At 44.1% G+C, this 24968-nt stretch overlaps 2 protein-coding genes across 8 annotated transcripts in view; one reads left to right on the forward strand and one right to left on the reverse strand.

Moving 5' to 3' along the window:
* Window positions 1-24968, reverse strand: part of LOC126337296 (transcription factor IIIB 90 kDa subunit) — a 342489-nt gene that overhangs the window by 110809 nt on the left and 206712 nt on the right. The window lies entirely within an intron of this gene.
* The window catches only part of LOC126337342 (BTB/POZ domain-containing protein 6-B), a 183339-nt gene that overhangs the window by 34151 nt on the left and 124220 nt on the right, over window positions 1-24968 (forward strand). For 2 of the 4 annotated variants that reach the window (XM_050001460.1, XM_050001461.1), the window contains exon 1: window positions 1616-1798. The exons of the other annotated variants lie outside the window; for them this stretch is intronic. In XM_050001460.1, the coding sequence (XP_049857417.1) occupies window positions 1624-1798 (175 nt within the window). In that variant the 5' untranslated portion in view covers window positions 1616-1623. Of the gene's footprint in view, window positions 1-1615; window positions 1799-24968 lie in introns of those variants that run through there. 4 annotated transcript variants of the gene reach the window in all.

Below are 24968 nucleotides of genomic sequence, written 5' to 3' on the forward strand. Positions count from 1 at the left end.
GGGATGCCTCGTGTAAGGAGGAGAAATGCGTACCATCACGTTCCCGACTTTCATAAAGGTCGGATTGTAGACTTTGCGATTTATCGTATCGCGACATTGCTGCTCGCGTTGGTCGAGATCCAATGACTGTTAGCAGAATATGGAATCGGTGGGTTCAGGAGGGTAATGCGGAACGCCCTGCTGGATCCCAACGGCCTCGTATCACTAGCAGTCGAGATGACAGGCATCTTATCCGCATGGCTGTAACGGATCGTGCAGCCACGTCTCGATCCCTGAGTAAACAGATGGGGACGCTTGCAAGCCAACAACCATCTGCACGAACAGATCGACGAAGTTTGCAGCAGCATGGACTATCAGCTCGGAGACCATGGCTTCGGTTACCCTTGACGCTGCATCACAGACAGGATCGTCTGCGATGGTGTACTCAACGGCGAACCTGGGTGCACGAATGGCAAAACGTCATTTTTTCGGATGAATCCAGGTTCTGTTTACAGCATCATGATGGTCGCATCCGTGTTTGGCGACATCGCAGTGAACGCACGTTGGAAGCGTGTATTCGTCATCACCGTACTGGCGTATCACCCGATGTGATGGTATGAGGTGCCATTGGTTACACGTCTCGGTCACCTCTTGGTCGCATTGACGGCACTTTGAACAGTGGGCGTTACATTTCAGATGTGTTACGACCCGTGGCCCTACCCTTCATTCGATCCCTGCGGAACCCTACATTTCAGCAGGATAATGCACGACCGCATGTTGCAGGTCCTGTAATGGCCTTTCTGGATACAGAAAATATTCGACTGCTGCCCTGACCAGCACATTCTCCAGATCTCTCACCAATTGAAAACGTGTGGTCAATGGTGGCCGAGCAACTGACTCGTCACAATACGCCAGTCACTACTCTTGATGAACTGTGGTATCGTGTTGAAGCTGCATGGGCAGCTGTAACTGTACACGCCATCCAAGCTCTGTTTACTCAATGCCCAGGCGTATCAAGGTCGTTATTACGGCCAGAGGTGGTTGTTCTGGGTACTTATTTCTCAGGATCTATGCACCCAAATTGCGTGAAAATGTAATCACATGTCAGTTCTAGTATAATATATTTGTCCAGTGAATACCCGTTTATCATCTGCATTTCTTTTTGGTGTAGCAGTTTTAATGGTCAGTAGTGTATATTTAAATGATTGTATCCGCTGGCCACCAAACTACCTGTATTTAAACCCAGTCGAAAATCTGTGGGACCACCTCGACCGTGCTGTTAGCGGCACGGTTTCTCGGTCGAGAAACCTAGCGTAACTGGCCACAGAACTGCAGTCGGCACGGCTACACAATAGTGTCTGTACCTGCCAGAACCTCACTGACTCTTCTTGCACCTGTAGCAGCTGCCCGCGCTGCACAAGATGGTTTTCAGGCTTTTCAGAGGTCTTCGCATTAAAGTGACTGGGCAGTGTAGTACGGCGATTCGGGTTAGGGATGGGCCGCAAGCGCTGCGACGAGCGGTGACGAGAGCGGCGGTGAGATGTCGGTGGCCGCTAGCGGATGTCCTGTGGCTGTGGCGCGGCGCGGCGCGGGGTGGGCGAGGCGGCGCGGCGGCGCGCCGAGGCGCGGCAGTATGGCGGCGGCATGGGCGCGCGCTGGGACGCAGGCGGCTGCCACGGGAAGCGGCGGCTGGGCGCGGCGGCGGCGGCCGCGCTGCTGTCCGGCGTCGCCAGGGGCGCGCTCGCCTGGCTGGCGGACGCCGCGCGCCAGCCCGTCCACCTGCTGCTGCTGCAGCTGCACGACGCGCCGCACACCGCAGGTGCGTCTCCCCACACACCGCCCCAGCCAATTAGTCGTCGCGAACTTCCGAGCTGCTCACCACCGAACGTCTCGAGCCGGCACCGTGCCTCACTCGTCAAAATGTTGCGATTAGTGTACACATAGATGATGATGTGTGACTAGGGCCTCCCGTCGGGTAGAGCGTTTGCCTGGTGCAAGTCTTTCGTTTTGACGCCACTTCGGAGACTTGCGCGTCGATGGGGATGAAATGATAATGATTAGGACAACACAACACCCAGTCCCTGAGCGGAGAAAATCTCCGACCCAGCCGGGAATCGAACCCGGGCCTTTAGGATTGACAGTCTGTCGCGCTGACCACTCTTTTTTTTAATCTTATTTTGTTCGTTTTCGTTTGTTGTATCTGCTCAGGGCGGACGTAGCAAGACACCCGTTTCAGTTCGTCCTTGATCCGTTAACTCAGTTTATTTATTACAGAGGGCAGCAAACCCTCTGACCAAACACGCTGAGCTACCGAGCCGGCATCCACTCAGCTAACGCGGGCGGACTGTACACACAGAAAAATGACGTCTAGCACAGTACTCTAATATTTTCGAAAATGTCAACAGGCACAGAAAAGGCGCAAATGGATCCAAACTCTGGTGATGTGTAAAACTATTAGCAAAATGTGATCGGTTTTGCGATGATGGGCACGTTGGAGGAGCAATACTCTCTCTCGTCCAAACGAGAATGTTTTTGGCGTTCTACAACATTTATATCCAGTCTCTGTTAAGTCCATCTTTACACATACCGTTGCGGGACCTCGGCTGTTCAATATAAAATGTTGAATCAAAACCTTCAGCCGTCTAAATTTTCAGTTGTCTTTTTGTTTCAATAACTAGTTTCAGAGCTACATTACGCCATCTTCAGCCCCCCCCCCCCCTGACGGACGTATAGGAAGAATCCCACCTCTTCTCCAGTAGGCAAGGTCGGATTATTTCTACATGTCGGTCAGAGGGCCCGAAAATGGCGTAAAATAATAACTGGAAATTTAGACGTGTTTTTTCCACATTTTATATTTTTATATTTATTTCCTACCGGGTACATTATTGTAATTTTGGCTTATTAGCAATAGTCTCCTTTCGGAATTAGTTACATTGCATGTCGCAACGCTGCTCAGTAACATGATATTCATTATTTGGTCATACAGGGATCGTCATGTTAACGCCCCTTCCATGGTATGTCAGAGTACGGAGTGAAAACATCATCATATAAGTCGTGAACAACTGTACTTTAGCACGAAACATAATTCTACAATGACATCATAGGTGAAGTACATCTTCGGCTGTTGGGTCCCTTTAGAGCATATGTGGCAAAATTTTAGACGCTGTTAATTTTCAGTACTTCATACTCTCCAATAGTTATATGTTGCCCTTAGATGAACATAGCTGCAAAGGTTTCCAAGTGATTAGCTTACGACCTATGTGTTTCCATGTGTATCCATTACAATTATTATTGTCGCAATTTTATAAAAGAATTCTTATTTGTAAATCTGTAGCAATTACTGATGTTCATATACCACATGTTACCAACACGCTATTGAAGACCTCACTGCTAGACATGTAACTTATTTCACTTCTTATGTCATTTCAAAATTATGTTTGGCCGTTGTGAGAGATTGTTGACAACCTACATGATAGATTCACTTTGCCCTTTAACACACCATTAAAGTGGCATTACCATGACGATCCCTGTATGGTCAAATAATGAATATGATATTCTTGACATGTTCCACGAAGTGCAATGTGGATAATAATGCTAAGTTATCTGTTGAGACTATACTCGGTACGATTATTCGTGTTGTACACTGCAATTCTGTAATAAATGCTGAAATGTGTACTAAACGTTAATTGCATAATCCCTTGACAGTCGCTACAAAGCATAAGAGGAGGCAATAAAATAAGTCAAATGACGAAAATATCACAATTTTTACAATTCTACATGATTGTGACTACTAACAATAAGAAAAGATCTCTCTTGTGTCACCGGAAAGGTCTGTATATCGCCAACCTTAGTCAACGAAGAAACGTAAAACGTAGTACAATCGTAGAAGTGCCAACACGCCTTATGGACGTAATGTAGCGCAATGTTAACATGTCAGATAGAGCGGGACAGAGTGATCCGTGCACGGGAAATACGTTAGTCAAGTCGAGACATTTCGGTACGTACAGGGTTTGTTGCTTCTACAGTGACGCGTGTGTCATAACCGATATCGTGTCCGAGCGTTCGTAACGAAGCGCACAGTACATTCAGTTTTGACTTGACACTAGAGCAATGCAAAGGGGCATCGGATCCATCTACCGACATAGGGCGTCGTCTTTGGCTGAGACGTAGCGATGTTGCGCCTGACAACCAACGTGCTTAAAAAGAGATAGAACAGAACACTAGAATTCTTTATTTTCTTTTTTACATTAGTATTTGAAATCAAAGTTGTGATGATAGACCGCACTGTAATGTAGCTAATGATGTAGGTTAGGTTGGAAAGTGAGCCTTTGTTAGCTAGCGAAGCTCACGAATGAGAATGTTAAATCTTAGTCGTGGTGAATACTGCTCTGTGGTGTTGCGTAATACAGGTTAAGTTGAAATGTGACACTTTGCTTGTGTGTTATCGAAGCCAATGAGTGTAATGTCACGACGATAAATATAATTCTGGGTTTCGATTAGTGGTTTATGCCCGCCAGTTTGATGGACTGAAGACTACGTAGACAGGTGGTATCGGCGGGCGCAATATTTCAGCAAAAATGGATGTACCTGTCTCTGTCGAAGGTTCAACACTGTCTGCTGCGGTTTGGACCGGGGGCACGTATATCAACGCGTCGGCTTCCACTTTCTATAAATGATCAACGCTTCACACTGCAATGGTTACCTCAATGCCGTCGGTGACAGGATGAACAGGGTGAGGAATCTGGTAATACGACCATAGTAAGGTAGCGCACATCGACTGGAGCAAAATTTTCCAAACACGGTAACTAGTCGGGAATGCATCGTTGGCTAGCAACAGCCATGAAACGACAGGTAATCGGCAACAAGCGCGCGCAAGTGCACGCATCTAAACTAACTTAACCCACCTAATACCTGTTGCGCCCTAGAGTCTAGAGCACACTACTAATTAAATTAGCTGAACAGTCAAAGAAACGTTGAAGACTGTGCATTGGAGAACAGATGTTCAAATCCGGTCATTTCGATTTAGGTTTTCCGCGACATCTCTAAATCGGTTAACGCAAATTCCAGGATGGTTCCTTTGATACACGGCCGATTTCCTTCTTCTTCCTTCCCAATCTGAGCGTGGGCCCCGTATCTAATGATCTCGTTCTCTACGGGACGCTAAACCGTAATCTTTGTTTTCCTTCCTTCCGTAAGGAGACTTTCAAAAAGTGCTATCTATGACGACCTCGGCTACCTGACAGTTCAAAAATGGTTCAAATGGCTCTGAGCACTATGGGACTTAATATCTGAGGTCATCAGTCCCCTAGACTTAGAACTACTTAAACCTACCTAACCGAAGGACATTACACACATCCATGCCCGAGGCATGATTCGAACCTGCGACCGTAGCGGTCGCACGGTTCCAGACTTAAGCGCCTAGAACCGCTCAGCCACAGCGGCCGGCCCTGACAGTTCGGTTTCAGTTTCATTGCAACGTAAAGCGCGAGTCTCCGGGTGTAAGCAGAAGTCGCAGGTTCGAGTCTCTGTTCGCATAAGAGGGTCGGTTTTATATGAGACGTTACTTTCAGTCATCTTCTAGCATCATAGCGAGCGATCATACATGTGAAGATGGCAAAAGAAATAATTAGTAAATTACGATAAAACAGTTCAATAATATACAATGTGTTGAAAGGCATGGGGTATATTCTAATATCATTTCGGACTTCCATTTTTGCGATGTAGTGCAGCAACTCGACGTGCTATGGACACAGAAAGTCGTTGGAAGTCCTCAAGAGAAATATTGAGCCATGCTGCCTCTATCCCCCCCCCCCCCCCCCCAATGAACCATGGACCTTGCCGTTGGTGGGGAGGCTTGCGTGCCTCAGCGATACAGATAGCCGTACCGTAGGTGCAACCACAACGGAGGGGTATCTGTTGAGAGGCCAGAAAAACGTGTGGTTCCTGAAGAGGGACAGCAGCCTTTTCAGTAGTTGCAGGGGCAACAGTCTGGATGATTGACTGATCTGGCCTTGTAACAATAACCAAAACGGCCTTGCTGTGCTGGTACTGCGAACAGCTGAAAGAAAGGGGAAACTACAACCGTAACTTTTCCCGAGGACATTCAGATTTACTGTATGATTAAATGATGATGGCGTCCTCTTGGGTAAAATATTCCGGAGGTAAAATAGTCCCCCATTCAGATCTCCGGGCGAGGACTACTCAGGAGGATGTCGTTATCAGGAGAAAGAAAACTGGCGTTCTACGGGTCGGAGCGTGGAATGTCAGATCCCTTAATCGGGCAGGTAGGTTAGAAAATTTAAAAAAGGAAATGGATAGGTTAAAGTTGGATATAGTGGGAATTAGTGAAGTTCGGTGGCAGGAAGAACAAGACTTCTGGTCAGGTGACTACAGGGTTATAAACACAAAATCAAATAGGGGTAATGCAGGAGTAGGTTTAATAATGAATAGGAAAATAGGAATGCGGGTAAGCTACTACAAACAACATAGTGAACGCATTATTGTGGCCAAGATAGATACGAAGCCCACACCTACTACAGTAGTACAAGTTTATATGCCAACTAGCTCTGCAGATGACGAAGAAATTGAAGAAATGTATGATCAAATAAAAGAAATTATTCAGATAGTGAAGGGTGACGAAAATTTAATAGTCATGGGTGACTGGAATTCGGTAGTAGGAAAAGGGAGAGAAGGAAACGTAGTAGGTGAATATGGACTGGGGCAAAGAAATGAATAAGGAAGCCGCCTGGTAGAATTTTGCACAGAGCACAACTTAATCATAGGTAACACTTGGTTCAAGAATCATAAAAGAAGGCTGTATACATGGAAGAAGCCTGGAGATACTGACAGGTTTCAGATAGATTATATAATGGTACGACAGAGATTTAGGAACCAGGTTTTAAATTGTAAGACATTTCCAGGGGCAGATGTGGACTCTGACCACAATCTATTGGTTATGACCTGTAGATTAAAACTGAAGAAACTGCAAAAAGGTGGGAGTTTAAGGAGATGGGACCTGGATAAACTGACTAAACCAGAGGTTGTACAGAGTTTCAGGGAGAGCATAAGGGAACAATTGACAGGAATGGGGGAAAGAAATACAATAGAAGAAGAATGGGTAGCTTTGAGGGATGAAGTAGTGAAGGCAGCAGAGGATCAAGTAGTTAAAAAGACGAGGGCTAGTAGAAATCCTTGGGTAACAGAAGAAATATTGAATTTAATTGATGAAAGGAGAAAATATAAAAATGCAGTAAATGAAGCAGGCAAAAAGGAATACAAACGTCTCAAAAATGACATCGACAGGAAGTGCAAAATGGCTAAGCAGGGATGGCTAGAGGACAAATGTAAGGATGTAGAGGCTTATCTCACTAGGGGTAAGATAGATCCTGCCTACAGGAAAATTAAAGAGACCTTTGGAGAAAAGAGGACCACTTGTATGAATATTAAGAGCTCAGATGGAAACCCAGTTCTAACCAAAGAAGGGAAAGCAGAAAGGTGGAAGGAGTATATAGAGGGTCTATACAAAGACGATGTACTTGAGGACAATATTATGGAAATGGAAGAGGATGTAGATGAAAATGGAATGGGAGATACGATACTGCGTGAAGAGTTTGACAGAGCACTGAAAGACCTGAGTCTTAACAAGGCCCCTGGAGTAGACAACATTCCATTGGAACTACTGACGGCCTTGGGAGAACCAGTCCTGACAAAACTGTACCATCTGGTGAGCAAGATGTATGAGACAGGCGAAATACCCTCAGACTTCAAGAAGAATATAATAATTCCAATCCCAAAGAAAGCAGGTGTTGACAGATGTGAAAATTACCGAACTATCAGTTTAATAAGTCACAGCTGCAAAATACTAACGCGAGTTCTTTCCAGACGAATGGAAAAACTAGTAGAAGCCGACCTCGGGGAAGATCAGTTTGGATTCCGTAGAAATGTTTGAACACGTGAGGCAATACTGACCCTACGACTTATCTTAGAAGCTAGATTAAGGAAGGGCAAACCTACGTTTCTAGCATTTGTAGACTTAGAGAAAGCTTTTGACAATGTTGACTGGTATACTCTCTTTCAAATTCTGAAGGTGGCAGGGGTAAAATACAGGGAGCGAAAGGCTATTTACAATTTGTACAGAAACCAGATTGCAGTTATAAGAGTCGAGGGGCATGAAAGGGAAGCAGTGGTTGGGAAGGGAGTGAGACAAGGCTGTAGTCTATCCCCGATGTTATTCAATCTGTATACTGAGCAAGCAGTGAAGTAAACAAAAGAAAAATTCGGAGTAGGTATTAAAATCCATGGAGAAGAAATAAAAACTTTGAGGTTTGTCGATGACATCGTGATTGTGTCAGAGACAGCAAAGGACTTGGAAGAGCAGTTGAATGGAATGGACAATGTCTTCAAAGGAGGGTATAAGATGAACATCAACAAAAGCAAAACGAGGATAATGGAATGTAGTCGAATTAAGTCGAGTGTTGCTGAGGGAATTAGATTAGGAAATGAGACACTTAAAGTAGTAAAGCAGTTTTGCTATTTGGGGAGCAAAATAACTGATGATGGTCGAAGTAGAGAGGATATAAAATGTAGACTGGCAATGGCAAGAAAAGCCTTTCTGAAGAAGAGAAGTTTGTTAACATCGAGTATAGATTTAAGTGTCACGAAGTCATTTCTGAAAGTATTTGTATGGAGTGTAGCCATGTATGGAAGTGAATCATGGACGATAAATAGTTTGGACAAGAAGAGAATAGATTTCGAAATGTGGTGCTACAGAAGAATGCTGAAGATTAGATGGGTAGATCACATAACTAATGAGGAAGTATTGAATCGGATTGGGGAGAGGAGAAGTTTGTGGCAGAACTTGACCAGAAGAAGGGATCGGTTGGTAGGACATGTTCTGAGGCATCAAGGGATCACCAATTTAGTATTGGAGGGCAGCGTGGAGGGTAAAAATCGTAGAGGGAGACCAAGAGATGACTACACTACGCAGATTCAGAAGGATGTAGGTTGCAGTAGGTACTGGGAGATGACGAAGCTTGCACAGGATAGAGTAGCATGGAGAGCTGCATCAAACCAGTTTTATGACTGAAGACCACAACACAACAACACACGCTGCCTCTATTGCCCTCCATAATTGCGAAGGTGTTGCTGGTGCAGGATTTTGTGCACGAACTTACCTATTGATTACGTTCTATAAATGTTCGATGGGATTCGTGTCGGGCAATTCAGTTGGACCAGATGGAAACACAGCTCACATCATTATGGAGCCACCACCAGCTTGCACAGTCCCTTGGTGACACCTGGGTCCAGCCGGCCTTGGTGGCCGAGCGGTTCTAAGCGCTACAGTCTGGAACCGCGCGACCGCTACGGTCGCAGGTTCGAATCCTGCCTCGGGCATGGATGTGTCTGATGTCCTTAGGTTAGTTAGGTTTAAGTAGTTGTAAGTTCTAGGGGACTGATGACCTCAGAAGTTAAGTCCCATAGTGCTCAGAGCCATTTTGAACACCTGGGTCCATGGTTTCGTGGCATCTGCACCACACTCGAATCTCACCATTAGCTCTCACCATCTGAAATCGGGACTCATCCGACCACGTCACTATTTTCCAGTTGTCTAGAATCTCCAACCGACATGGTCAAGAGCCCAGGAAAGGCGCTGTAGACAATGTGTGCTGTTAGCAAAGCCACTCAAGTCGGTCGTCTGCTGCCATAGCCCATTAACGCCAAATTTCACTGCACTGTTCTAATGGATACGTTCGTCGTACGTCCCACACTGATTTCTGCGGATATTCTGCACAGTAAAGCTTGTGCATAAAACGCTGTCCCACGACTTCTGTCACCTCAGTGTGTTTATCACTGATGTATGAAGTGTAAATACTAATATCGGTGAAAATGATGATTGTGTATGCTACTAGCCAGATAATGATAATGATGATGATGATGATGATGATGATGTGGTCCCATACTCCGAGGAGCGTAGGGGACGATGCGTGAGACCCGCACCGCCTGCGAGGCAAGGTCCTAAACATAGAAAAAATAAATAAAAAATACCGCCTAAACATCGAGTAAGTGATGGAACCTGCTCTGGGCCGTCAATAGTGTCCTTCACCTTTAACTAACAGCCGTCTTTCGTTGTGAACGTGTCTGGCCAAACAGCTAAATTGCTATCCTTTTTATAGTATCACTTGGACGAAACTTTGTGTCGATGTCTTCTATTGCTCCGCCAATATGTTAGGTTTACAGTTTAAGTGATTCACTATGAAGGCTTTCAATTGGTCTAATGCACACACAACTCATTTCTATAACGGATACAGTGGGAACTACATCGGAAATGAAAAATCGGGTCATCGTCAGATATTGAGGCAAACGTGGGAGTATGTCAAATACTGCGCAGTTTGTGTGCTGTTACAGCGCTGAAGTGGTGAAAGTGTATCGGGCGTGGGCGAACGCCACTACTGAAAACAACCCCAGTGAAAACAGCTATGCTTTCGAATGGTATGGAAGGGAATGGTGCGACAGTTTTATGTCGAGCAGCCTAGCGACAGAATGAACCACGGGCGAGTATGTACGTCCAAGAGGCCAGTGCGGTAATTCACATGCGTGTGGGTGCGGACGAGGCAGAATTGAGAAGAAAAACCCTAGCGCCACCCTTGCTAACGAAGTTGCATAAGCGGAGAAGGATTTTCCAGCTGCAGGCGTTGCCTCTTCCCCGTGAGTCAAGTTCTCGATTCGCGGAACGTACGAACGTTGGCGTGTCAGGTGCGAAAGAACGGAAGACAAACATCCTGCGAGCGCAGTTCGAAGTCAGCCGAGTAAATTTTTTTCATAGCTTTCGTTGTTACCAAAAGAAATAGAGGAGATCCAACGAAGAGCATCGCATTTCGTTACGGGGTCATTTAGTCGGCTCTAGAACGTTACAGAGACGCTCGACAAACTCCAAAAAGTTTTAAACGGATCAAATAAACGACATCTTGAGAATAAGTGAGCTCGTTCCGAGTGTATAGATGGGCAGAAGGTGTCATTGCTATGTGGAGCGTCCAGGCTCGATCCCTAGTCGATATTAAAATTTTTACTTTATGGGAGGACGGAAACGGGTTCCATGAAGCCTCACGAGGACAACTGGTAAGCTAAGTGAAACAGAAGAAGCGACATCTGTTTCGAAAGCCAGCATTAACGCCAGGAAAGCGGTTTTATCTAAGAATATTGTTTTCTAATGACAGACGTACAGAAGCGGCCTCCGGTCGGCAGGTCAATGTCCAACGGAGCACAAGAGCGGCACGGAATTCTGTTTTGTCTCGTTCGCAACTGAAAGCCGACTTGTTTGTTTCACACGCATGTACAGCGTGTTTGAATATTACATGTAACGTGAAAGTAGCTAATAGAGGACAATGAAACACGCAAATAATCCTATTAGCATAGATCCAGGAAACAAATGGTTTCTCCGATACGACGTGGTACATAAACACCTTATAATAGAGTCCCCGAGGATCCACACTGCAGCCGGTCGGAGCGGCCGAGCGGTTCTAGGCGCTACAGTCTGGAACCGCATGACCGCTACGTTCGCAGGTTCGAATCCTGCCTTGGGCATGGATGTGTGTGAGGTCCTTAGGTTAGTTAGGTTTAAGTAGTTCTAAGTTCCAGGGGACTGATGACCTCAGATGTTAAGTCCCATAGTGCTCAGAGCCATTTCCACACTGCAGATAGGTACTCGACGGCAAACAGTTTACAACAACTGTTTGACACCGCCATCGCTCGTGTGAAGACAGGCTTCAGAACGTCTCCTCATCGGTGCCCGTACACTTCCGAAAATCCCAGACGTCTTTTGAATACACTGACAACCATCCACAATGCGTTCCCAGAATTAATGTCAACAGTGCTGGAATACACCGACCATTTTAAATATCCCATAACAAAAAATCCTACGGGTTCAACCTGGAAGGCCAAGGTATGGCGAGCAACGACAGTTACACTTGTTGTCGAAACATTATTTACCAATAGTTAGCTACCCGGAATTGTGATAAGACCGGACGAGGGCCGTTTATTATTTTGTAATTTTCGTTTCCCTTGCAGTTTTTTGTTTTTGTTGTAGGAGGCAAGAACGACTAAAGTCATGCGCGCCCATGACAAAACCATAGAACACGAAGACAAAGAGAGGAGTTAAAAACTACTACACGTTAATCCCAATCGACGGAAGAGAAGACAGCTAAAAGCAGGGACATGGAAAAAGATCTATAAAATACGCCATAGAGAAACGGAAGGCCTGACCTAAAGATTAAATGTCCTTCGCCATATTGCTACGACGAATAAAAAGTAAAACGCGGTCGACAGGACGGGAGTCGTTCGCTAACACGGCCGATAACTCAGATGGCAAACATACATTAGAACGTAAGTGGTTAAAAAAGGGGCATTCGAACCGTCTTAGGCTGATGGCAACAGGCACAAAGAGATAAGGAAACACCACTAAATAAATGGCGAATTCTAAAACGACAGTGTCCAATACACAATCTAGCTAAAATGATCTCCTCGCGGCGAGAGGGCCGAGAGAATGTCAGCCAAACCTCTGGGAGAGGTTTAATTCCCCGGGGCTTGTACGCATGAAGGGAAGAACACCGATGACGCCAAAGTGACACCACCTGCTGACAGACAGCAACACGGGGAGCATCAGAAGGAATGGAAGAAGTAACGGGTCGAAGAAGGACGACTACAGTCTTGTCAATAGCGTTAGCAGCCGCGTATCGGAAAAACCATTGGTTTCCTGACATACATATATTATGATTGTTTGCTTATTTCGTCATCTCCGTTCACCCTATTTGTCTGTTTCTATAATAGTCAAACACCTTGTATACTTCGTGGACTGTGCCCTTTCGTTCTGTTCTAATCCTATGGTTCAAATGGTTCAAATGGCTCTGAGCACTATGGGACTCAACTGCTGTGGTTATCAGTCCCCTAGAACTTAGAACTACTTAAACCTAACTAACCTAAGGACATCACACACATCCATGCCCGAGGCAGGATTCGAACCTGCGACCGTAGCAGTCGCACGGTTCCGGACTGCGCGCCTAGAACCGCGAGACCACCGCGGCCGGCTCTAATCCTATCATTGCAGACCGAATTCTAGCTCTAAGTAAACATGAATTTATTCCTTAAAATGTAGTTGACATCACAACCAAAGTAATGTCACAAGCGGTAGAGGTAAAGAGGAAAAAGACAGGAGACGAGAGAAGAGTTGTTAATCCATCCTTTCTTTACAATTCAGATCCGAGGCATTTCGTTCGCTTTGACGCAAAGCTAAATTGTACTAATCCATATAAACAGTTTCATGAGATGGCGTATCATGAATCTAGCTTTAATTTAAGAGCTTTCGTTGATAATTCCATCAATATGTATGGAGAACAGCTCTTATGTTCAGTTTCATACTCTCTTTTCATACATCATATCATTTCAATAATCAGCATGCAACACTTATGTTAGATATTGCAGGTTATCCGTGATATCGAATTTCTTCTATGGTTAAGATTCTAAGTTGTTAGAGAGAAGTAGAGCGAAAGAATGTACAGTCCAACTATAAAAATTAAAACTGTAGATCTTTCACGCAGCATGCACACGATATCTTCAGCTGACAGGGGGAGCGTTGCTGTCTTTGTTTTTACACTGAAGCACTAAAAAAACTGATATATGCATACGTATTCAAATACAGAGATAAGTGAATAGGCAGAATACGGTGCTGCGGTCGGCAACGCCTATTTAAGACAACAAGTGTCCGGCGTAGTTGTTAGATCGGTTACTGCTCGTACAATGGCAGGTTATCAAGATTTAAGTGAGTTTAGACGTGGTGTTATAGCCGGCAAAAGACCGAGGTAGCGATGAAATGGGGATTTTCCCGTACGACCATTTCATGAGTGTACCATGTATATCAGGAATCCGGTATAACTTCAAATCTCAAACATCGCTGCGGACAGAAAAGATCCTGCAAGAACGAGATCAACGACGAATGAAAAGAATCGTTCAACGTGACAGAAGCGCAACCCTTTCGCAAATTGCTGCAGATTTCACTACTGGGCCGTCAACAAGTGTCAGCGTGAGAATCATTCAACGAAACATCATCGATGTCGGCTTTCGGAGCCGTAGACTCACTCGTGTACCCTTGATGACTGCACGACACAAAACTTTATGCCTCGCCTGGGCTTGTCAACACCGACATTGGACTGTTGATGACTAGAAACATGTTGCTGGTTCGGACAAGTCACGTTTCAAACTGTATCGAGCGGATGGACGCCTACGGGTATGGAGACAACTTCATGAATGCATGGACCCTACATGTCAGGAGGGGACTGTTCAAGCTAGTGGAGTCTCTGTAATGCTGTGGGGCGTGAGCAATTGGAGTGATATGGAACCCCTGATAGGTCTAGATACGACTGTGACAAGTGACACGTACGTAAGCATCCTGTCTGATCACCTACATCCATTCATGTCCACTGTGCATTCCGACGGACTTGGACAACTCCAGCAGGACAATGAGACACCCCACACGTCCAAAATTGCTACAGAATGGCTCCATGAACACTATTCTGAGTTTAAACACTTTCGCTGGCCACCAAACTGCCGAGACAATAACGTTATTGAGCATATCTGGGGTGCCTTGCAACTTGCTGTTCAGGAGAGACACTACCCTTGTACTCTTACGCACCTATGAACAGCCCTGCAGGATTCCTGGTGTCAGGTCCCTTCAGCACTACTTCAGTGTTTAGTCGAGTCCATGCCACGTCGTGTTGCGGCACTTCTGGGTGTTCGCGGGGGCCCTACACGATTTTAGGCAGGTATACCAGTTTCTTTGACTCTTCAGTGTGTATTGGACATACGTATGCACCCATCGGACTTGGTATGTATTGCTTTCGATTGTTGTATGCGCGTTTGTTTTATTTTAGTTTGGCACTCGTATCTGTATCTTCTTTATTTTTATTTGCTTTATGTGTCTGGTATTTTAACGAATGACCGCGTCGCGCTTGCTTGCAACTGTTCCCTTCGGTTCTGCAGCCGACTAGCACTGAATATTTGTCTATGCAGCGGGTGGATGATGCATACTATTAGTTGAATTAGATGACGACATGAAAATTACGTTTCCGCGCCTTTGCAGTATTGCTTCGCTGTCATGAAGCTGTACGCATTACGGAAGCAAACACAGTTACAATTCCCACATGCCTGAAAACACAAAGCATACTACATGCAGAGGACTAAAACAGAACTCTGAGAATTACGTTCCTGGATAATACAATCGGAATGCGCAATTACTTTACCACCGTAATCTCATTTGACATGAGCTGCAGCCTTCAGTTTTCAAAACAATATCATCTCTTCCTGTCTCTCAAAATACATCCTGCGCGTGTGTTACGAGTGCTTCGAGTAAGCTGATCTGTCAGACCAGTTTCCTATCACAACGTCTGTTTGCAGCCAGTCAACTGATAAAGAAATCTACTGGGTGTTCTCTGATGCACTGGTTGAATGTCTCGCCGAAGGTGTACACTTGGAAACAGACCATGTCGTTCAAATGAAGAATACGGACTGTACAAATTAGAAAGAACATATAAAATTAATCTGATAACTTACATAAATTTCCGATGTTATACATCTACGTGGAGTTGTACACTTCTGCAACTAAAGCGGTTAAGTCCAGTCATCAATTGGCGTGATCGAATGGTAGATTAACAGTAAAAAAAATCGCCCCTGATTAAATCCCGTAAGAAAAAAAGGTACTTGACCTGGTACGAAGAATCCATCTTCTGTAGATACTGAATCTCACACTTCTCAGCTGCAAACGCAGATCAAAGTAACCTTCCAGTGTCCGTGGGATCTTTTTCCAGACTTCACTTCTCATCGCCAATCGTGCAGGGCGAGATGATCTAGAGATCTTCATTCTTTTGGGGTTAACAATCACTGCAAAAACTGTCACCATCCCAGAAGATAAACATTTCTTGCTCAAATGTACACAGAGTGTGTGATGTCTACTGCTAAAAATCTTTCGGTGAACACGTAGAAGAAGGATGCTGGGTTCTGCTATGTTGCTGACACATCCGCAGAAACGGAATGAAAAATCCCATTTTAAAACTTAAGATAAACGAAACCCACAGGGAAGGTCGTTAGACGCCGCTTAGTCGGAGGCGTCTGCTGAGAACAGGCAGACAACTCAACGTAAACGGTGTGCCAACAAGGCGTCGTGTTTGGCCGCCTACTTAGCACCAATATGTCGAGCTGTTGGGGTGCTGTGCGGTGCTGTGTAGCAGCTACACACTCTCGGTTTCATAGAGCAGAAAGGGCTGCATTACAGAGCCCTAACCTTCAGCCTTGTCAACAGTAAACAATGCAGCATCTCAGTTTAACTTCCCACTCATCTATATGTCTCCATTACCTGATACATGGATTGTCAGGTTGACACACCCAATTTTTCACACTGTTTCGAACGTAACAACTTAAAAGTTTCTAGTAATAAAGCGAAAATAATGGATTTCCAAGGAAAATATCCAGTGAGATCAAAAACTGTTTTCGATACTTCAGTTTTTTTTTTAAAAAAAAGGTCTCTGGAATCTCTTATGTAGGCAGTGCTGTAAGTTTTGATTTTCACTCAGATATGGAAAATACAACATACAAATTGCAAACTGTCTGTGGCGCCATTACCAGACCATTTGGCCATAAAATACAAAAAGAAACCACCGTGAAATTCTATTAAGTGAGTTACCAGAAAAAAAGAGAAACATGGTTAGAAATGACGATATTAGAAAGAAATATTTTTAATATGAATCAAAAAATTAAAAAGTCTCGTGAAGGTTGGAGACAACACCTGATGAGAACGGCAGGTCACAGAATTCCCCAGAAGATCCAGAACTAAGAGCCGAATTGGAATGGAGATTTTGGTAGAACTCGAAAAAGATGGAAATGATTTTGTTTGTGAGTTCGAAACAGGCAGTTCCCTAATCCTTGAAAGGAAGGTTATGATAATGATGATGACTCCTAACCTGCTAGTCATTAATGAGCATAAATCTCTCTCTCACACACACACATACTACGAACGCGCGCGCACATCAAAATATTCCGTAACAAAAAAAATTAAAAAGGACGACTAATACCAGCCCATCAGAAAATAGAATACTTAAAATTTTGAAGGTAGTTAGCTGCTCGCCACAATTCAGTGATTGCTAATTAAATATTTTCAGGTTTCTTTTCTTATGCTCTTGCTTTTACTGCGAAAATACATTCCAATGCAATTGCATATGTGCGATGACCAGAAAATTTGTTTCCGATTTGTGACATAAATGAACATGCACTGAAGACGACGTACCCACTACAGCGTTTTTAGGGCATAAAAAACAACTAATTGTTTTTTACAAACGCCGATCGTTACTAAGGTATCACAAAATAATTATCTGATCCAAGAAAAGAAAGATAAAATAAACCAAGTCGCCAAATTATATAAAACACTGGAACTTTTCAAAGCATTTATTATTTCGCTCTACCATCTTGATCTCAAAGTTTACCGTGGTCTTCCGAGTCATTCCACGTTAACCCTAATAAGCGGTTTGTACAGTAAGGCGACAGGCGCTTTTGGTGAGGTGAAACTTGGTGTTTTTTTTCTAAGGGGTGTCGCTGTCAACTATACGATTAACTCAATAACAAAAAAAAGATCTATATATGCTTGAAACGTTTTCATGAAGAGATGGAGTTTTTTTTTTAACTTTTTTTTACAAAATTCAGAATACGGACGATACGAAATTAAAAGTAACAGTAGCAGAGTTTTGAAGCCGGATTATTTTCAACGAATAGCTGAATGCAGAAGTACTGCCAACTATTAACTTATTGAGAGGATGTGTTTGTCGTGGTACTGAGAATGCCATTATAAAAGCTGCGAATGAGTGGGTCGTGCGCACTGCCACACTTAAAATGCACCAAAATGGACGACCGCAGACAGCGAGTGATGCCTTAGAAAGCCACCGCCATTGCCAAACATCCGCTCTCGTGGATTGTACTCGGCCGCAAGAGCTGTGACCTAGGTCTGATACGGGCCGCAACTCTCCATTCTGTCTGGTTTCGTCACAGCTCGGTTCTAACAGAAGAAAGAGTGTTTTGAAGCTGAGAATAGCATCCAATTTTAAAACTATAATATTTCGATCCACGTGACTCGACTCGGGAAAACATGCTGATTGTCTTCAGTAAAATGTAAATGTCGCGTGACTAGGGCCTCCCGTCGGGTAGTCCGTTCGCCGGGTGCAAGTCATTCGATTTAACGCCACGTCGGCGATTTGCTAGTCGAATTGTCTTCAGTGATGAGGTACTACGTTACTATTGGAGAAGACATATACGGGAAACAGACGAAGACTTGGCGCAACCACTTGGAACCATGGAGAAGGCAACGTTAAACTGTATGGCGTTCAAGGAATACAGTGACCCATTACCGTATCTTTTCACCCACGAAGGTAACGGAAGATATGTGCTTGTGTACTGTCTTCACTTCGGCGCAATGATGCCATACTCCTTTGCTGCTATTCATTTACAATATTTTGACATCACATGGTTTTAAACAGTATGATTATACACTCTGCAATCAACAACAAGTTGCTGTGGCGTTCAGTGACCAAACTTTAAATTAATCTGTGCAGATAAAAAAAGAGTATGTACCCAATTATCACTGTGAGTAAAGATCAATAATACAACTGAATTAAGATTTGAAACTATTGTAATACAAATGACAATGGAATGTGTTCAGTTTCATAATTCAAATAAATTATACATGTGACTCAGTCACGGCTGATTCCGGCGGAGGTTCGAGTCCTCCCTCGGGCATGGGTGTGTGTGTTTGTCCTTAGGATAATTTAGGTTAAGTAGTGTGTAAGCTTAGGGACTAATGACCTTAGCAGTTAAGTCCCATAAGATTTCACACACATTTGAAAATTTGACTCAGTCACTTCCTTTTCCTGGAAGCTCGAGACATCACGGTTTTTTTTTTTTTTCTTTTGGCCAGACTACACAAAGACAAGCCTCCAGAATAATGAGATCAGAATATTTTACAACTATTCACCTTCAACGTAAATAAATATAACGTATTGTGCACTGACGGAAAAGCCTATCACTGTCCGATTACACTGGAGTATGCTAAGTATATGTCGTGCAACTTTGAAAGAAGTGGCTTACAAACGACTCGTGAGATTGTTTTTTAGTACTGCTCGCTATTCTAGGACCTTTAACGGGTAGGATTAACAAATGAGCCAGCTAAGGTCAAAACAAGATGAGTGTGTTTCGTCGCATATTCCGCCGATAAGCGCGAGAGCGTTACTGTAGTGGGAGACGCTACAAGAGACTCTTTGTGCAACACGGAGAGTTTTGCAGTTACAATTCCGAAAGCGTGCTTTCCAGGAAGAGTCAGTCAGCATCTCGCGAAATGACCGCGGCGGGGAAATCACAGAAGTCACAACTCATACGCTGGGTTACAGACGGTCGTCCTATACACCTCCACAGTCCGTAAGGTGGCTTGTCCACTGTAGGTGCAGCAGCTTCCTGAGCAACAAAGACCAAGTAAATTCAGATTCAAATCCACAAACAACGCTGTGGCGAAATTCGAAAGTGCGGCCCTCTAGTTCCGGCTTCTCTGCTTACCAGGTACCTGTAACTGGATCAGCAATTGAGCTCTTCTTTAAGAAATGTAATCCTACATCAACCAATTCGCTTCGCTTCCAAGATCGAGCGGTAACCGTATCTACGTCAGTAACCGTATCTACGTCAGTTTTTATGGGCCATTACGTACGAGTGTAGCATACAGCCTCGTTAAGAGAGAGATTCCATCATCCACGTAAGTCTGTTATCTTCGCCCAACACATTCACAAAGTGCATAAGTGAAAATGATTTACCTGGCAGCCTTATTAAATGGGACTATTAAAAACTATAGTCCTGACGATCGGAGCACGGATTTATAGCAGACAGTGCTCTCGCTTTCGTACGAACTAATAACAGTAGCTGCGTCTCATTGTTGACTTCTTTTCCAGCTGTCGAGACAGAGCTAACTAACGGAACGCGCGACAGTAGACACCTACTACCGTAGGCAAAGCTTTCCCCCCGTCCAGTAGAAAGTCGCGATAGGATGTGCCAAGGCGGAAGCTCTCTGGTCTCCAACACTTCCACTGTGCGAGATAATGTGGTCGTTAAGACACAGGGGACATGAGCTGGAATTCCCTTTCGGCCACCTTGGCTTAGGATTTAGGTGATTTCTCCGGGGCGTCTCAAGCGACTGTCGAGAAGGATCCTGAAACAGAGACACAGCAAACTTACGCTCTTATAGACATGAACAGCAGTTCCAAGGAAGGAAATACGCTTATGATTTACCGTTCCGTCAACGACGAGGTCGTTAGAGACAGCACAAGCTCGGACTGGGGGAAAATGTAGAAGGAATTCTGCTCTGCCCTTGTCAAAAAAACTCAAATGGGAGGCCGGACTGAGACTTGAATCCACATTCATGTCTAGTTAACCTAGTCTCCAAACGGTTCCACTGTCACCAGACGTCAGTCCATGCACTTTTTTGTGCAGATTTATTGTTGACTACGAAGCAGATTGCTTTTTACAAGGGATGAAACAATTTCTTCTTCCACGTAGGCTGGTTTATTCTAGAGTAACTTAGTCTGTTTTTTCGCCACGATTAACTAGATTCGGTATTACTGACAGTGTCAAGTATACCTACAAAACATTCAACTTATACGAAATATATTGTCACAGCAGTACATATTTTGCACCATTGCATTAAAATTAGGGTAAGCTGTGAGAGCACTTACATGTGCCACGCGCATGCGTCGTTTTTGTAACTGACAATACGTCCATCTTGTGCATTATGTGTGATGTTCTCAGCAGGAATAAATATAGGAGTCCATACCAGAATGAGTAATACGATTATGTATACGTTGGAGGTTTTGGAGGTACCACTTCAAAATGGTTACAAGGTGGAAATAATAGAGTGACTTACACGAAAGTAGCCTAGATGGAAGAAGAAATGGTTTACAATTTGCAAGATTTTGAGAGACTGTTGGAACCCAGCAAAACGAAACTACCTGTTTTGCTTATCTTGAGTTACTGCGTATATTGTTGCAGTGAAATACCAATCAATTTTTCGTATACACCAGTTCTATTGAGTGCGGGACCAAAATCCACTTCTGACCTCAGAGAACAACAAAAGAATATGGCTGCATTAATTATGATTCCAGCAGCCTGCGTTCCCAGGTGGAACTATTTCCTATTGTGTTCTGAGTGCCACCGGTCGACTACGAATACACCTGTGCTGAGGTGCTGTTGCAACTGTCACATAAGAAGTCTTACGGAAGAGCACGTGCCAAGAAACATTAGGTCTTATGGTGACGTACCAGGTAAATGGCATGCGAAGTCTTTGACGAAAAAAAGTTTTTTTATTTTTCGTGATTTCTGTGAGAGGTTCTTTTCCATCGGTGCCAAACGTAATGTCATCTTCATTAATTGTACTGCTCATCAGATAACACCAACTGTGGATATCGCGTGACGTCAAAGAGCACAAGCGTGATTTGGGACACAATTCCTTACACAGTATCAAACTATCCTGGGCAATACAAAGAAATGATCGGAAATGTTCGGAATCTCGTCTGCTGTAACAAATAAAAGTATGAGTATCTACTGCAGCTCCCAGGCACATCCCTCGTAAGGATTAGCGATACAAATGAAGAAATGTAAATCGAGGTTAGCCAGTTTGCTGGACGACGTCATCGCGAGACCAGGATATTCAGCTGTACGCTAGAAACCACGCCATGTCCTGTTTTCGTGACAAAAAGGTGGGGTGTCGAAATATTTTATCGTATATTTAAGATCAAACTAACCGGACGCACGCTGAAGAAATAAACAAGCAACTGATTCGACAGGGAAGCCAATCAATCACACAATGAGAGAGAGGTTTCATTCTTGAAACATCCCCCGGCCTGTAACTAAGCCAAGTCTCCGCAATATCCTTTCTTCCAGGAGTGCTAGTTGTGCAAGATCTGCAGGAGAGCTTCTGTAAAGTTTGCAAGGTAGTAGGACAGATACATGTGGAACTGGGACTGTGAGGACGGGTCGTGAGTCGTACTTGGGTAGCTCAAACTTGCCCGCCAAAGGCAAAGGTCCCGAGTTCGAGTCTCGGTGTGTCACACAGTTTTAATCTGCCAGGCAGTTTCAATGAGAGCAGGAGCTGTGGCCGTACACATAACTTATAATACGGTACTTCATTTTAACGTCAAGTAAGCCAACACACAGAACTGATATCAGAATAATTACAAATACACAACTAGGTAGGACACTGTAATAAAGAGTACAGGGATGAACTGCCGCAACATTGAACTTATGTTCGTTGTCACAGGACGCTCTAGGGCAACATTATGGCTCGGATGCGATAATTGGTTCAAATGACTCTGAGCACTATGGACTGCTGAGGTCATCAGTCCCCTTGAACTTAGAACTACTTAGACCTAACTAACCTACGGACATCACACACATCCATGCCCGAGGCAGGATTCGAACCTGCGACCTTAGCGGTCACGCGGATCCAGACTGTAGCGCCTAGAAACGCCTGGCCACTACGGCCGGCGGATGCGATAATTCTCCGTAGGCTGTCACTGTTGACATTAGCAGTTGTAGCACGACACACTGATTAAAACTACTATTCTGATTGTCATCCGTGTAAAAACTTACACGTAAATCCCGTCATTTTACATTGTCTCCGCAATTGAATTTTAGCTAACTGCCATCACACTGTTGTTTTCATCATAGATTTCACTGCACTCAAATTATTGGCACTCCAGAGTTTAAGGGCTTATATGCAGTATTCTTATTGACACTCCATTGCTCCACAGTTAGTCCGTTCTTTTCGTACTTGGAAAAGCTTCTCTTAATTACCACACTTGAAATGTGAGATTTTTCGGTTTTTCGAATCGTGTATCGTAAAAGTGTCATACCTCTGGACGGTCATGATAGCGACCCTGAAGTCGGATTCGTCCGCATGGAGTACCTAAGGCGGTATCTAAAGAAACTGAAAACTTCCTGATAACTAGGTTACTACAGGTAGAGGAAGGAAGGGGAGGGGGAGGGGGGGGGGGGAGGCGAGGGAAGCCAACCGTGTTCTTTCCTCAAGAACCACTCCAATATTAAGGGAAAACACTGAAAACCTAATTATGATTGACCAGACGGGATTTGAACTGCTGTCCTCTAGGTAGCGTGTCCGGCGGCTTAACCACTGGGCCACCTCGATCGGTCGTAGTTGATTGATAACCATCCATAGGCACAGAAAGAATATCTGTTGTACTTTAGGAACGTGTGAATATACATTAATGATTAAGGTGATAGTATTAGTTGGAATGTCAGACTTTTTACTGATGATGCATTTATCTGTGTTCAAGAGTAATCCAACAAAAATTGTTGTCACCCCTGCCAAACTATCAGCAAAGACTGACGACAAGCTGTAAATGTATAAAAAAAAGATTGAGCTCTTCACAGAACCTGAAATGTAGCAGCCTTTTTACTACATAATTACTAGTTCACAACTTTGTTCAGCCGCATCATAAAAAGCACCTGAGAGTAACAACGTGTGGGGACATAAGCGGATTGACTACACGGACTACGCTGAAGGTATGGTTAGTAATAAGTTCCGGTTGATCGGAAGAATACCGGGAAACCGCAATTTGTTCACGAGAGAGAGACTGTTCACAAAACACTTGTACAACCCTAGAACCCTGCTAGAGCGTGTGTAATCTATATCACGCTGACTAGCCGGGAACGTGGCACTTATAAACAGAAGCGCGGCACGACTCTAAACTGAGTTCGTGGAGCACTGGAACTGTCACTGTATCCTCATCTCGTATGTCTCTTTAAACACAAGACTTAACAAAAAGTAAAAAATGTATGTGGACAGTCACAACCGCAAGAAACTTTTTTATTAAGTTACCGGTTTCGGTCTTTTTTATCCTGTCTTCAGACCTCACACGTTGCTGGTTTCCAGCGAAACGTTCGTCATGAATGCAGTGCACCAATGAGGCGAATTACTGATCTGTGGCAAGCTATGAATGTCGTGGTGCTATTAAAATCTTACAGTTTGTTTCTCAAACATTTTTACGTTTCCAAATATCTCAATATGATGCCGGGTCCATCTTCATTTTAACAGATGCCTTTAGCAACACAGAATGTATGACAGAATGTATAAACCTAAAAATCGAGTGGGAGTCTCATTTGCAATCCAAAAGCGAACAGCGTATCCTCACATTGGCAATAAGTGCTTCAACGTAAATAGATGGCGCAATCGCTACAAATCGTCTTGATGTTTGAAAGAAGCACAGAAACATTTCGATGGCAAGGCGACATTCATAGATAGCATGCCACAGCTCAGTAATTCGCGTCATTGATGCACTGCATCCAAGACGAACGTTTCGCTGGAAATCAGTGACATGTGAGTTTGAAAACGGTCTAAAACATACCGAGACCGGTTGTGATTGTTCATGTTCATTTTTAAGTAATAAACAAAACCGCTTTTCCCGAGAGAAATGTTCTCAAAAATTACTTATTAATAAAAAGTGCCACGGAAGCAACGTCGACTGCCGCAGAGAGAATACCAACGAACAGCAGTCAAGCGTTGCGTAAGCTATAAACATAATGACGAGTGTTCATTTATTTGTCTTCATCTCCCCATTACAATTAAGATACTGATAATTATCTAGCGATCAGCGTACAGAAGTTCTGAGATGCCTTTTACGATTATTAGCGCCGTCGATCCTACGGTTAAATACAGTACAACGAATGAGAAGAGTGGGCGTGTTCTCCGTTGAGAGTCGATTAGCGCAGTTGCTTTAGTAAGAACGCGGAAATCAGAGTTGCAGCACGTGGTCAAAAACGAGACCTTCCAACCGGGTAATAATATACTGGTGCTAAACAACTCTTCATTGCCTAATATACAAAGCTGTTTATCTGCCGCCTGGATATGG

Source organism: Schistocerca gregaria, chromosome 1 (assembly GCF_023897955.1).
Source record: "Schistocerca gregaria isolate iqSchGreg1 chromosome 1, iqSchGreg1.2, whole genome shotgun sequence".
Lineage (NCBI taxonomy): Eukaryota > Metazoa > Arthropoda > Insecta > Orthoptera > Acrididae > Schistocerca > Schistocerca gregaria.